Source organism: Hyperolius riggenbachi, chromosome 4, assembly GCF_040937935.1.
Source record: "Hyperolius riggenbachi isolate aHypRig1 chromosome 4, aHypRig1.pri, whole genome shotgun sequence".
Lineage (NCBI taxonomy): Eukaryota > Metazoa > Chordata > Amphibia > Anura > Hyperoliidae > Hyperolius > Hyperolius riggenbachi.
This window is the reverse complement of record NC_090649.1, coordinates 370,286,404-370,300,621: the sequence shown is the minus strand read 5'-3', so window position 1 is coordinate 370,300,621 and position 14,218 is coordinate 370,286,404. Positions and strand designations below refer to the sequence as shown.

Sequence of the window (14,218 nt, the reverse complement as noted above, 5' to 3'; positions counted from 1 at the left end):
TGCCGCGGCCGCGATTTCGATCGCGAAAATAGAGAAAACTAAAAGGTGTAGGGCAACGATTTAGGTGTCGTCAGAAAGAGGAGAAAGAGAGCTTTAAAATGATATCCATCAAGCCATAGTTATATTGTATTACACAGGACCACACTTTCCCCAGTGTCAGCAGCTCCATTCTGCTGAATGCAGCTGCTGACTTTGACAAAAAGTCGCCCTGTGTAATACAATATAACTATGGCTTGATGGATATCATTTTAAAGCTCTCTTTCTCCTCTTTCTGACGACACCTAAATCGTTGCCCTACGCCTTTTAGTTTTCTCTATTTTCGCGATCGAAATCGCGGCCGCGGCAATTTCAATCGCGAAAATAGCGAAAACTAAAAGGCGTAGGGTGGCGGTTTATATATTATTGGAAAGAGGAGAAAGAGAGCTTTAAAATGATGTGCATCTTTCCATAGTTTCTGCACTGCTCGGAGTCCCTTTAAGGCCGGACATTTTGCTTCCTCAGAGACTGAATAAAAGGTTCTTGTTCATACACAGTACTGTGTGCAGCCTTGGATAATATTAAATAACGATCAGATGTTGGATAATTATCCACCTATGTTATAAAAAAGGGGGAGTACAGAATAATCGTTGTTATGAAGCATGTTTTATGTTAAAGAGTAGACTGTTTCTGTATTATAATTCCATGATTATCCCGTGCTTTAATCCAAATCCCTCTCACCTGATGAAAACAGTGCCACTTATGTGTGACCCAGGTTATCACCTCAGTCTGTAGCATTGCCCAGCTTGACTGTTTTAACTCTAATGAACCATTAAAGCTCCTAATCCACGTGACCATTTAGGTAAAATGAAAACTAGAGTATTAGAACTTTTTTCTAAAATAAAAGATCAAAGTGTGTTTTTCCTTCCCAGATCATTTCATCTCAATGCTAAATGCTGAGGTTGGCAAGTAAACCCTGTAGATGACCACGTGTGCCTTTAGTTCCACTGGCGTTAGGATAGTGAGTTTAAAGTTGTGAGACCGCTAAAAAACACCAAAGATGTCTATAACTCAATAAGTAAACTGAAAATAAAGGGAGTGAGGTTGGGTCACTACAAAGGAATGGACCTCTTAAAGTAACAGCTGGCATCAGATCACTTTCATGCTGTTTTTACCAATGTGTGTTGTCAGATATAGGTAATCAGGCCTACTCATTCATCAAATGGGTCCTGCCGAAAACATCTCACCTGCATGTAGGCAACAAATCAACACATAGAGAAGTATTTACAGGCTGTCCCCTACTTAAAAAAGGTTATGTTCTGGGAGAATTCTTAGTTTAATTTGTTTCTTAGTTGACTCCAGTGTTAAAAAACATCGTGAACCGTGGATAAATGATTTACTATCAGCCAACTCTGGATTTAAACATATACCGGTAGTATAAACGAATGTATGGTTTTTGGTTGTTTTCAATGTGCTTTTAAAGTGTTGTAAACTAATTATAACAGTTCATTATATGGTACAATACTCTAACATTTAACAACAAAAATATGTAATAAAAAAAAACAGTATTACATATTTTGTACATGAAGTCAACTTTGTATCTCTGAAACGTTTTAACTTCAGTTGTTTGTAAGTAGAGGACTGCCTGTATAACTGTTACTGTTTTTCTATCACAGGATATCAAACAGAAAATGCCTATTATAGAAGCTCAGTATAAATCAGTGACCAGGATGGCCCAGCTCCTCACTAAAGATTCTCCACCCTCTGAAGCCAGTGAAATGCTGGCTGCTGTATCCAGGATCAAGGACCAACTAAATCAGGTAATACATTTGACAGTCTTGCAATTTTTCCCAAATGTATGTCACCATATAGCAATTGTCAATTACAAGTATTTCATTTTTACATAGATTTGTTGAATGCAGGCCAGTGGTGTGGTATCTTTATTCCTTGTCCAGCCCAGCCACAATAGCATTTCCAAAGCCAAATATTGTTGTTACCTACTATGATTTGTACAGTAGTAGTTGCCAGTGAAATGTATACACCAGTACTTAGCAGCACTTCCCAAACAATTCTTATCTCAATTGAAAAAACATGTTAATCGATAGTGTTCCTTTAAGTAATAACTTTGTTTTTGTTGTATCCTCAGATAAGAGAGCGATACCCTCCTCTGTTGTATGAATCACAGCAACTTCTTACTCCACTTGGAGAGTTTGAGAATCAGATGTCCATTTTTTATGAGTGTCTTGAAAAACTGACTGCAATTATCTCAATGACTGACATGGAACTGCAGTCTACCTCAGTTTTGAAGCAGAAGCAGCGGGTATGTTTGCCATTTTTATAATCTAAGGCAGGGGTCACACTTACCGGCTTTCGTACGCGTTTTCTGCACAGAAAAACTGTTTTCAACTGAGAACTCATGTTAATCAATGAGCTAGGTCACACTTGAATGCAGATTTCGCACGCAGAAAAAAAACTGACATCTTGCGCAATGTGTCAGTTTTCTCTATAAATAACATTAGCTGTTGTAAGGTAGAGGTCACACTTGTCTTTCAGTTTTCTGAAAAGTGTAGAAACTGAAAGACAAATGTGACCCCTGCCTAACTGTAGAGATTAATGTTGAATAGTGAGAGCTGTGACATTTAGTAAGAATAAGGATGTAATGCCTTCTACCTCCATCTGGCATCAGCTAGCAAAATGAGCCATTCTGTGCATATATCCAGGAAATTGTACTCTTCAACGTAACTTCTGTTTCTTGATAGATGCACACATATAACTTACTTCCATTAGATCACTCACTCAAATATGATTTGTGACTGTTGGAAATTATTTAATTTTTAAACTATCTATATTGTGTCATCATATTCCTTAGTGATGTACAGCAGTGTTACTAGACATTAATATTAAACAGGCTTTCCAACACCAATACCATATCTGCATTAGGTAGCTTTTGCCTTCTCCAGTGAGCAGCATCCTTTGGCTGCTCTCCCCCCACCCAGCATTAGTTAACTTTTTGTCTCCACCACCACATTTGCAGTATTATATAGTATTTGCACACTTCCCTGTCCACCCACATAGCCAAAACTATTGGTGTAGACCGTACATGTCAAACTCCAGCCCCCAAGCCAAATCTCACCCTCACAGCCATTAAATTTTGCCCTCAAGTCGTTTCCCCACTTGGCATTATGTTTGGCCTACTCTAGACCACCAGGGAAGCTATACTGGAGGTGAAGCCCTAGATTACCAGGAAGACATATGGGGAGGTAGGGGGAAAGCACTAAACACTAGGAAACTGTATGGGGAGGTAGGTGGACCACTAGATACAAGGGAACTGTATAGCGGTTGGAGGGGAGCCATTGCATGCCGGGGAACTTTATAAGGGAGAAAGGTGGCCAGCAGAAATTAAAGCAACAAGGTCTCAATGTTCACTTTCGGCCCACTTTGTATTTGAGTTTGACACCCTTGGTGTAGACTGAGAAAAGTGGAGGTCTAAAAACTAAGCCCTGTGTTGTTGCTCCGACAGAGAGAGAATGGTGGGTGGATACAGCATTGAAATCCCTTACACTGAAATAATTAAAAAAAGCAATCAGAAAGCACAGCCCTGCATTCTTAGACTTAAGCAAATCTGAAGTGGTGGGCGATGGTCAACAGCATCAAAAGCTGAAGAAAGGTCAAAAAGAACAAATATAGAATAGAAGCATTTAGATTTAGCAATTAGTACATTTTTTGTTTAGTGAAGAGTTTAGAACAGAAACTAGACTATTCCCAGAAAGAGCAAAGAGGTAGTTAACTAGTTCTAGTTCTAAACAAACTTGTCTTTCAAGACTTTAGATGAGAAGGAAAATATCTGACTGCAGGAAGTAGTTGTAGACAATTCAATATCTGCATTTAAAGAGAGCTTACCGTATATACTCGAATGCAAGTTGACCTCGTATATAAGGCGACTCCAATATTCAACCCTCTTAAGATGGAATTGTTATTGACTCAAATATAAGTCTACCCAGCAAAGTTAATGGCTGCACTTGGGGCTCAGGAGGGGTTAATGACTGCACTGCATACAGTATTACAGCCAATAACCCCTCCTTTCCCTTAAGTGCAGCCAATATCTCCTCCAGGCCCTAAGTGCTGCAATTATTCACGCTATTTTATGAAGCCCAGTATTTTCCCCCTGCCCCTTTCCTTGTTAATTGTTGTGGCCAGGACTTTCAGACCTACATTTTCTTGGCATTTCCTTTCCTCAAAGTGTCACTTTCCACTGGGTAAATTGCTGCAAATGGGAATGTCACTATTAGTACACACATTACTCAGTGTGCACCGTGCTGCCCGTGACTCGTGCATAAGTTGACCCCTATACTTTTATAAAGTGAATCACACCTACATTTCTAGACTTATACTCGAGTATATACATTAAATGTTTTCCTTGCATGGAAGGGCTGGCTATAATTACTAGATAATTCCCAGGGGAGTCTAAACAGGTATTTTATTTGACTGCCTACAGGAGTTGGAAAGGAACTTTTGTTTTTACTTCCTCTACATAAGCTGGGATATGGGGGGGGGGGGGGGGGGGTTCAGTACAGTGGTAGACAAATTATTATTATTATTTTTATTTATTTTTTTGGTTGAACCTGATGGACAGATGTCTTTTTCCAACTGACCAACTATGTAACTATATTTCAGAGTAAACAGGGAGAATGCTTATTTTTATTTTGCAGGAGCTGCTTACATATCAGGAAAGCTGTAAAAAGGCCTTGGTCATAATTGAGAAGAATGGCCAAGCTGTCTACAAAGCACTGACAATCAGCAAATCCTTGCACCATTTTGACCGATCAACTCTGCAGAAGAAAATAGTAGATGCTCAGGCTGCTTTTCAGGTGATTTTCGGTTGATGGCTACATTATGAATCCTCCAGCTATCATTTTCTGTCCTATCCTTATTCTCAGTATTGTCCATTTTCTATTGTTTCTTTTTCCACCCATTAAGTGCTTTTTTATCTCACATCGTTACTGTTCTAAACAAATTATCCAGAATACCTATAAGACACAGTGCAGAATGTAAAGCAATAAGGAAACTTTCTTGTAGGAACTTGTACAACCAAGCTATGCTTCTTATTAAAGAATTGTTTTTACAAACTTTTGTGTGCCTCTTCTCAATTCTCTTTTGCCTCTACAGGTTTTCATTCTTCGTCTTTGTGAAATAACGGATATAATATTGATATATTTTAACATAGAGTGAAAAATTAAGAATATATGGTATCTAGAAATTTGCAATAATTTAGCAAGAAAAAATATAGAGTTTTTTTTGTAATTTGAGTGTACAAAAATGTGAGCTATTTGGGGGAGTCAGAGCATGCCTTGGTATCTATGCTGGATAGCTAAAATTCAGGAAGCTTCATTGTCATGCCTGACAAGCTTCCAAATGACAGGGGACTCTATAATAGTTCCTGAATGAGACCCTGTTGCTGGCAAGAAACTGTAAAAAGGACATGAGCCGGAATTCATGGACAACTGAAGTGAGAGGGATATGGAGGCTGACATATTTATTTCCTTTTAGCCATAGACCCTAAACAAGCATAATGCAGATCAGATGTTTCTGATCTGCATTATAGTCAGATCTGACAAGATTAGCTGCATGCGTGTTTCTGGTGCAATTCAGACACTACTGCAGCCAAATAGACCAGCAGAGCTGCCAGGAAACTGATATTGTTTAAGAAGAAATAAATATGGCAGCCTCCGTATCGCTCTCACTTTGGTTGTCCTTTAACTCCAGATCAATAAACAATCTGATCAAATGATTGTATTGTCTACTGTTTGAAAGTAAAATTTAGCTTCAACCAAAAATGACCAAAATCTTTTTTTTTCTTGACCGTTTTGTGATCGAACGTGCTGGTAAATATTCATTGGTCCTATTCATTTTAAGTTGGGTGCCATCTGTGCGCATTTGGCAGGATGTGCCTGCTTAGGTGGGTGGGACGTGGCTGGCTCCCCTGCCTGCTGCCCCCAGTTCCTCTTTCTGCTAGACTCTGGCTCCCCTGCAGATGGCAAAAAATTTAATGCAAGAGCTGTCTGATCCCATCTAATCAATTACCTTCCATAAAACAGATGTTATCAAATTCCTAGTATATTGCCTGCAGATCAGTGTGTGTGTGCTAGACCCAATGCTGGGAATACACGGTACACAGTTTGTACCACTCGATTGAGCCGTTTAGATGGCTCGATTGATAGTTTCTCACATGTCCGATCACCCGCCCGATCGATTCTACGCTCGATACTGCATGGGGGACAATGGAAAAAGATAAGGAAAACGAGCAGAAGATGAGAGAATCACCCGCGGGGTCGAGCGGGGAATCGATCGGGCGGCATAATTGAGCCGCGGACACGCACAGTGTATTCCCAGCATAAGGTGGAAACCAAGTAATCTGATTGTGCTCATCTTCATACTGATGTAGTGGAATCCATCTTCACATTGCAGTTGTAAGAACCCAGGTTCCATTCCAAGCCTGAACATTATCTGTGTGGAGTTTGTATGTGTTCCTTGTGTTTGCATTAATTTCCTTTAGACCATCTGGTTTCCTTCCACATGCCCAAAACAATCTGATTAGTTAATTACACCTTCTCCCGCTCACTCCAAAAAATGTCCATAGACTGAAGCCTTGACTGAGATCCTTGCCCAGCTGTTCTCCTCCACTGGTATGTGTGAAAGCAGTTATTTACAGAGTGGCACATCCTATGGCAGGTAGCATTTAAAGCTCCACAGTTATAGCTTAGTCCTGTAAAGAGAAAAGATGCCCCCCCCCCCCACCCCCCCCAAAAAAAACATGAGAAAAATGCATATTTTACAGTTTTGTAGCAAAGGATTATCTTTATTTATAGAAAAATCTGGAGAGTTTAGTTTCACTTTTATCATAACCAGTAAGGGCTCGAACCCACTAGTAGCATTTTCTATGTGCTAGTGATTTAAAAAGCTCTAAGCTCACATTGCTCTAGTAGGATCATTGGTCATCAGTGTGTACTTTAATACACCTTGTAAATATTATCTAGACCAGTGGTCCTCAAACTAAGGCCCGCGGGCCGAATGCAGCCCCCTGAGGCTTTTTTACCAGCCCCCCACACACAAAATGTATTACTTATAGATGCGGTCAGCTACATCTTTAAATATTGGTGGTCCACATATAGAATAGTAGTGCTGGCAACACCCATCCACATGGAAACCAGAAAGCAGTAATTTTGCTGGTTTCCAATCAAATTCCACATCAGGTGACACTGCTGTCCAACTGGACTTCAGGTTGTCACCTGGGTATGCTTCACTGTATGGCCCGCAAAGACTTCTACATCTTTTTATGTATACTCCAGCCCCCCAGCAGTCTGAAGTATGTTGACCCAGCCCTCGACCCAAAATGTTTGGGGACCCCTGATCTAGACATAAGTTGTGGCTGCAGTCTTTTGTACAGTAAACACTTGGCAGTCTGTCCAGATTCTCTAACTTCAAGATTTACTGTCCACCTTTGGCTTACATAAGTTATTTTCAGGACAGGATTTAGCATAAGGCACTGTAGGCACTTGCCTACAAGCACCTTATACTGCAAAGGCGGGTCTCTGAACTTCCCTATTTTGCAATTCAAAAGCTTGGAGCGCGATCGCTGTCACCGCCACGGCCCGGCAACGATCACGTCTCCCAGCCGCACACAATTCAGTTGCCAGCCTGTGGTCGCAACCCCCCTGCAATTTGATGGCCTGCATGCAGGCCAGGATTGGGGGTGTGGCCTGTGTGGAGGGGTGGAGCTTAGGGTGCCAGAACCCCTCTTCCTACAGGCTCCTGAGTTGTAAATCCGTTCCTGCTTATGTTCTATGATTTTTCATTGAAAATACACTGGGGATACCCATGAAGCAGATTTGCACAATAATTTGATGTTGATCTATCCAGCACATTTCATAAATATTTTGAATTTATAACCCTCCACTAATTTATGTCTCTGGGTACTCAAAGCTTCATACACATCAGAGAAGCAATACACCTTCCAATCGGAGATATTCTGCCGGTCATTGGAAGGTGAAGGCCAAGCAATTCCACATGATGCAGAGAAAAGACTCAAAAAACAGAATTTATCATTGATACAAAAGTGTAAAAGTTGCAGACTTTTATTAATTTATTTGTTTGCGGTTGCAAAATTACTAGGTACACTATATGCATAATGTTGAGATTTAGCAGGTCAGTGATGCTTAAAGCGGATCTCCTCTCTGCTCTAAAATACAAGCAACAGCATAATATCCTTTACAGAAAAAAAATGTCCTTGTTATTGCTTTCAGAGCTCCCGTATTGTCTCTGTGTCCGTGCTTTTTTGCTACTGGTGCATGTGCAGCACGGACAGGAGAAGGATGGGGGCTGAGTGGGCGTGTGAGCGGGTGAACATGTGTGCACTGACATGTGGGCGGCAGCGGCAGTTGCATGAGGGGAGGGGGTTGTAAGAGTGGCCTAGATCCTGTTTTTAATCAGGCTTAGGTCTACATATATATATATATATATATATATATATATATATATATATATATATTCTTATAAAATCATTTCCATCCAAACCTTTTAATGGAAACCAATATAAATCAGTAAGAAGTGCCGTTTGTGCACAAGGTATGAAATGTCATCTGTGTGGCTAGTCTATTCAGATATGAGTTTGACTATCTCTCCAGGTGACTGTTTCATTCACTTCATTTATATAATAGTGTTATATACAATAGACTGCTTAATTCTTCACTGGAAAGACACTCCAACCATAGTGGACCAGTTAGAACTATTTTATTTTGTAGTTTCTGTAAACGATAAAGAATGAATTGAATGAATATTGGTGATTGATCAGAACACATTAATAAACAATTGGAGTCGTTAGAGGTAATAAATGTTCACATAATTAGAAGAGTTTGATGTATGAGTGCGGCCCCAGGGTATCTGGCTTTAGGTGAATACATCCTTATGACTTGGCATACACTGCTGGAAGCTAATCTTAGTTAGAATTCTGAACAACACTGCCAGGAAATATTAATCACTAATTATATATTTTCAAGGTTCTGTGTATACAGGATATCATTTTTATTGTATGTTAGTGTTTTTCTTTCTTTTCATGTGATGTTTTAGTGGGTTTTTTATTGGATTTGTTTTTTTTTAAATCATTTTACTGTCTAATTAATCCTTATGCTATGTTCTGCACTGTGTCTCATATGTTAATTGTATCTTCTAATTGTTCTCCATTACTTGCACCATCAAGTTGAATGTAACGTAGCAATAATTGCAAATGATTAGGAAAAACCCATGTGTTCCTGTGTTTGTTGCTAAATTTGTCACTTTGTCTCCACACAATGTATTTAGTCAACCAATTAGAGCTGAATCAATCAGCAGCATTTTGACTCACCAAACATAGCAGGTTTCTTTTTAGTCCAATTTAGTCCATTCGAAAGCAAGAGCACCTTATATTTTCCATTTCCTACATATTAAAGTCATGTAATTAGCCTCACAGTGACCTAGGACCATATAGATTCCTGCGGTACTACAAGCTTAGATTCATTGCAGAAGCATATGGTAAAGCTGGGCATGAATTTGACATTTTTCTGATCAATTAGTTTGATCTGCCAGTAATCTTTTGCACCAGCATATTCACTTTCGATCAGTTTTGTACAGAGTACCAATCGAAAGTGTGATTTGACATGTTGGATACTCTGGATGCAATGAGAGTGGGGCAGGAGGGATGGAGGATCGATGGGCCAATTACATTGCACTGCAGCGAGCAATACAATGGTGATTCAATCCCTGCTGCAATCCATTGAAATAAAGTTTGCTGTGTAGGTTAGGAATTGATCACTATCGGATTACATTTAATTGAATAGGGATCAATCGTCTTGTCACATCAGGCCATGATCAACCCATAAATGGCTAAATTTAACATACCAAGCTCTCAAGGGATAATCAGGTTAGAACTAAAAATTGCAACTATCACCTGATTTAAAGGGATACTTAAAGCGGAATGTAACCCTTCATTTCAACTTTGCTCTAAAACATTATTTACAGCATATTATATGCAACCAGAATTTTTTTTGTACTAGACCAGCATTGGAAGGGTTACACACAGAGCTTTAAAGTTCCGTGGAGAGAACTGCTCCCTGCAGCCGAAATTTAGATAGATACATTTAAGTAAACAAAATGTAGCAAGTGTGGAATATGACTCACTCTCTCTGACTGTGCAGGAGCTGGAGGACAGCCAAAGAGTGTGTAACATTCCTCACTTGTTACATTCTGTTTATCTAAATTTATCTATCTAAACTTTGGCTGCTGGGAGCAGTTCTCTCCATGGAACTTTAAAGCTCTGTGTGTAACCCTTCCAATGCTGGTCTAGTTAAAAAAAATGCTGGTTGCATATAATATGCTGTAAATAATGTTTTAGAGCAAAGTTGAAATGCAGGGTTATATTCCGCTTTAAGTCTAAGAGAAAAATCAGTTTTACTCACCAGGGACTTCTACCAGCCCCCTGCAGCCGTTCCGTGCCCTCGCAGTCACTCTCGGATGCTCCTCTCCCCCGCCACCAGCTACTTTTGTTTTGCCGACAGGCCCAACAGGCCTGGCCAGGCATAGCCATCTACGCGTTCCCATCCGTGATAGCGTCCTGCGCCTGCACAGGACGCTTTTGCGGACAAAAACGTGTAGAAGGAGATGCGTGGCCAGGCCTGTGCAGTCGCAGATAGCCTGTTGGCCGAAAACGAAAGTAGCTGGCGGCGGGGGACAGGAAGATCTGAGAGTGACTGCGAGGGCACAGGACAGCTGCAGGGGGCTGGTAAAAGCCCCAGATGAGTAAAACTGATTTTTTTTTTCTTAGGCTTACGTATCCCTTTAACTATTTGTAAGAAAATCAAATGTTTTTAGTGCCTCACAATATTCTGACTCCACTTTAGTGATAATGTACTCTGCCTACTTGTATTCCTCTAAGTTGAGGCTAATGCATGCTCCCTATCTACTCCATAAAAAGGAAGGTGCATGTTTAGCTGAGCTGCTCATGCCCACTCATCCACAGATCTTGCTGGAAAAAGATCATTTGGTGGTCAGATTGTGCATTGCATGTCTTACTACCATCTAAAATGGTTTTAATCCTTCACTACGAATGATGGGTGGTATAACTCATGCTCATACTAAAACCCTCTGAAGCTTCACCAAGTCCTACCACAAACCTTTCTGGCACAACAGCTGATGTAAATATAGTTAATGTACAAAAGCACCATTCTTCTCCTTTGACTCATACACGATAATCCAGTGGGCCTGATTAACTAAGGCAGCCCCAGGGATCTCCATGCCCCTTCAGTGGCGATGTCATTAGGGGACCGATTTGACTGAAATTATCGTTTCTGATTATTTTGGCCTGAAATGTAACTCCTCTGAGACTGCCTAATGCTGATGGCCGATCTCAAAGTGGCTCACTCGGGACCACCTAACGCTGATTGGCGTGAAGAGTGGTGGACAGGGATTAGCAGGCATGCGCTCATTCTCTGCAAGTAAACAGAGTGGGGATCCGTTAGCAGTCTGCCAGCCGCGATTGGAGCTGGCAGGCTGCAATGTAACAAAAAAAGACATATAAACAGTTGTACAGCACTGCGATTAATTTTTAAAAAATGCAGCAGCAATCAGAGACTACCCAAAAATTCTTCCATTAGTGGCAAGAAAAGGAGGTAAAATGAATTGTGGTGGTAAGTTGTATGGCCGAGCAAAAATCGTTAAAGCTGCACATTGCTAAATTAGCTAAAAAATGGCCTGGTCACTAGGGAAGTATAAACCTGTGGTCATGAAGAGGTTAAAGTGTGCAGAAGTGCTTCTTACATCTTTGAAGAAAAAAAAAAAAAACTTCTTTCTGTTGCCGGCCTCCCCTACACTAGGAAGGATTGCTGTCACCTGACATCTGTTGGCATGAATACAGTCCAAAAGCAGAAGTATCTGTGTAGTGATGAGCGGTCTGGTGAAATGATACAAGTGGAGGAGCTTCAGGCTCTGAAGCAGAAGAAGGAAGTCAGTGGAAGATAAAAAGGAGGCCATGGGCTGCTCGGACAAGACTCACCTGATGATGTGGGCTTTTGGATCAACATATGCACGTGTAGGATGGTTCCCCTAGATAAAAGGATCTCTTTAATAGAATTGGATATCAGACATAATTTCAGTGTTGGCAGTTGCCAAGACACTGGACTAAAGTTGTGCTTGTAGCTGTGTGAAAAGACTGCTATGGATAATGGCCAGTGGAGAGGACAGATAGTGGAGGTATTGGGACTGAGTAATACCAACACAGAACTGACGTCTGGTGCCCAATTCCTTTAAAGAGATCCTTTCATCTACGGAATCCATCCTGCTATCAGGAGACTGACAATTTCCACCATTGGGATGTAGTCACAGACTTTGGAACATCACCATATGCTTGGTCTCCAGCATTTAGGAGGGATAAACGTGCATACGGCTGTTGATTCAACAGCCCACATCATCAGATGAGATTTGTCCACAGCGTCTTCTTTTTGTCTTCCTTTATCTGTGAGTATGGTGCAACTCCTGTGTCCTCTAACATCCCCTCTGCACAGAGCAGTACATGCTGCTCAGCTGGGAGCCAAGCAGTGTGTCTGTACAGCAATTATTGTTAAAGGGCCACCCAAAATGATCAGGAATGATTGCTTCTGCTGACACATCTCTTAAGTGTGCACATAGTTTTAGTTAAGCAATATTGCTAGAGTATGGTTCATGCAGAGAAGGTGGCCAATATTGGGGGAGACATGTAAGGTAATCACACATCATAATCATGTAGAATTGTTTTAGACAATAAAAATCAGCCCTGTGAGTTGCTGTAAAATCCATCCATTTGGGTGCTGCTTTACAATTACAGATACACCTCTGTTTACTTAATAACAAACCACTTTTTACACTTCATACCACTAAAAGGTATTATGCCATAAAGTTAAACGGTGAAGGCTGTCATAGTCTATGGAAGATGTTGCACTAAATAAATAACAAATAATGTCTCACTGCACATAAGTTGACAGATGCAGAATTAATATGCTGCTAGAAAGTTTAAAAATGACCATTTTCATTTCCCATGACAGAGTAAAGCTGGCCATACAATTATAGATTTCCTCCCAACATGGCAAAACGATTGAATCATCTATGAAAGGTGTTGATTCCTACCACACACTGCCCACTCATTTTCAATAAATTCCAGCAGGGGATTTATTGAATATTGGCCAGACTGTAGCGTTGCACTGTTTGATGCAGTGCAATGCTATTAGCCATCAGTCTACGGCTGCTCCTGCCCTGTCCCCAATCAACTGAGATCTTCTATCCTCTCTGGTTGATATTTTTGATTGATTTTTGGGCACACTTGTCTAAAAGTCGATCGGTCAGACATTTTGGGGAGATAAGTGCATGGACATCTTAAGTCAATTAAACACTCATTTACCTTTTGTGAGAGGGCTTTTTGGTCCATTGTAGCCCTGTACACATCCCAATGAGTTCTGGTTCACCATGAGCTTGCTGGATAGTCTGTAACTTTGGGTGTTTCAAGTCCTACTCCATAGAGCCACTTGAATCCATGCCATGCACTGATGAGGATCAATCAATCCAGTCTGTATGCATGTTGTGTTAGTGTAGCTCTGTAATATAAACTAGCTGACACATCATTGCATTCCAATGGATCCGGAGGTGTGTTTAGGTCACAGGGACAACAATGGGTGATTTGCATATTTCAGCAGTGATGCACTGCAAGGAATCTCGGAGCTAACTCCAACTTGAATTATTGCAAATACTTTGTTTTTAAGAAAGCAAACTTTTGTTTTCTTTAACTTTTTAATATGAATGGAAATGGAAATTTCCGTGTGAGTTTGAATGAACTGCATTCTGTACTCAGAGAGGTACTGTAGGTGTTGCTGGATTACATTTAAAACATGCTTCGCTTACTGTGTGCAGTTGCCTTTAGCAGGCTGTAATTATGTACAGTTCTTTTTTCATCCAGTGCCTTGCCAATTTCAAACACCTCATGTTTGCTGTCTCCTCTCCTGGCTTTAATTGCAAGATAAATGCATCTAGAAATATACCATACTCCCTAAGCTCTCTAAGCACTGAACAAACAAAATGATCCCCGATCTCCTGAACTGAATGCAAACCTGATTAGATAGAAATACATGGGCTGCCACTGTTAAACTTTAAAGCATGCAAACTCCATGTCATCCGAAAAGTCTGGTTTCCT

The 14,218-nt window shown here is 40.5% G+C and overlaps 1 protein-coding gene across 12 annotated transcripts in view; it reads left to right on the top strand.

Annotated features, from left to right (window-relative positions):
- The window catches only part of SYNE1 (spectrin repeat containing nuclear envelope protein 1), a 707,535-nt gene that overhangs the window by 251,406 nt on the left and 441,911 nt on the right, over positions 1-14,218 (top strand). For all 12 annotated transcript variants that reach the window (XM_068232018.1, XM_068232025.1, XM_068232014.1 and 9 more), the window contains 3 exons: positions 1,653-1,796; positions 2,123-2,296; positions 4,686-4,844. In XM_068232018.1, the coding sequence (XP_068088119.1) occupies positions 1,653-1,796; positions 2,123-2,296; positions 4,686-4,844 (477 nt within the window). The remainder of the gene's footprint in view (positions 1-1,652; positions 1,797-2,122; positions 2,297-4,685; positions 4,845-14,218) is intronic.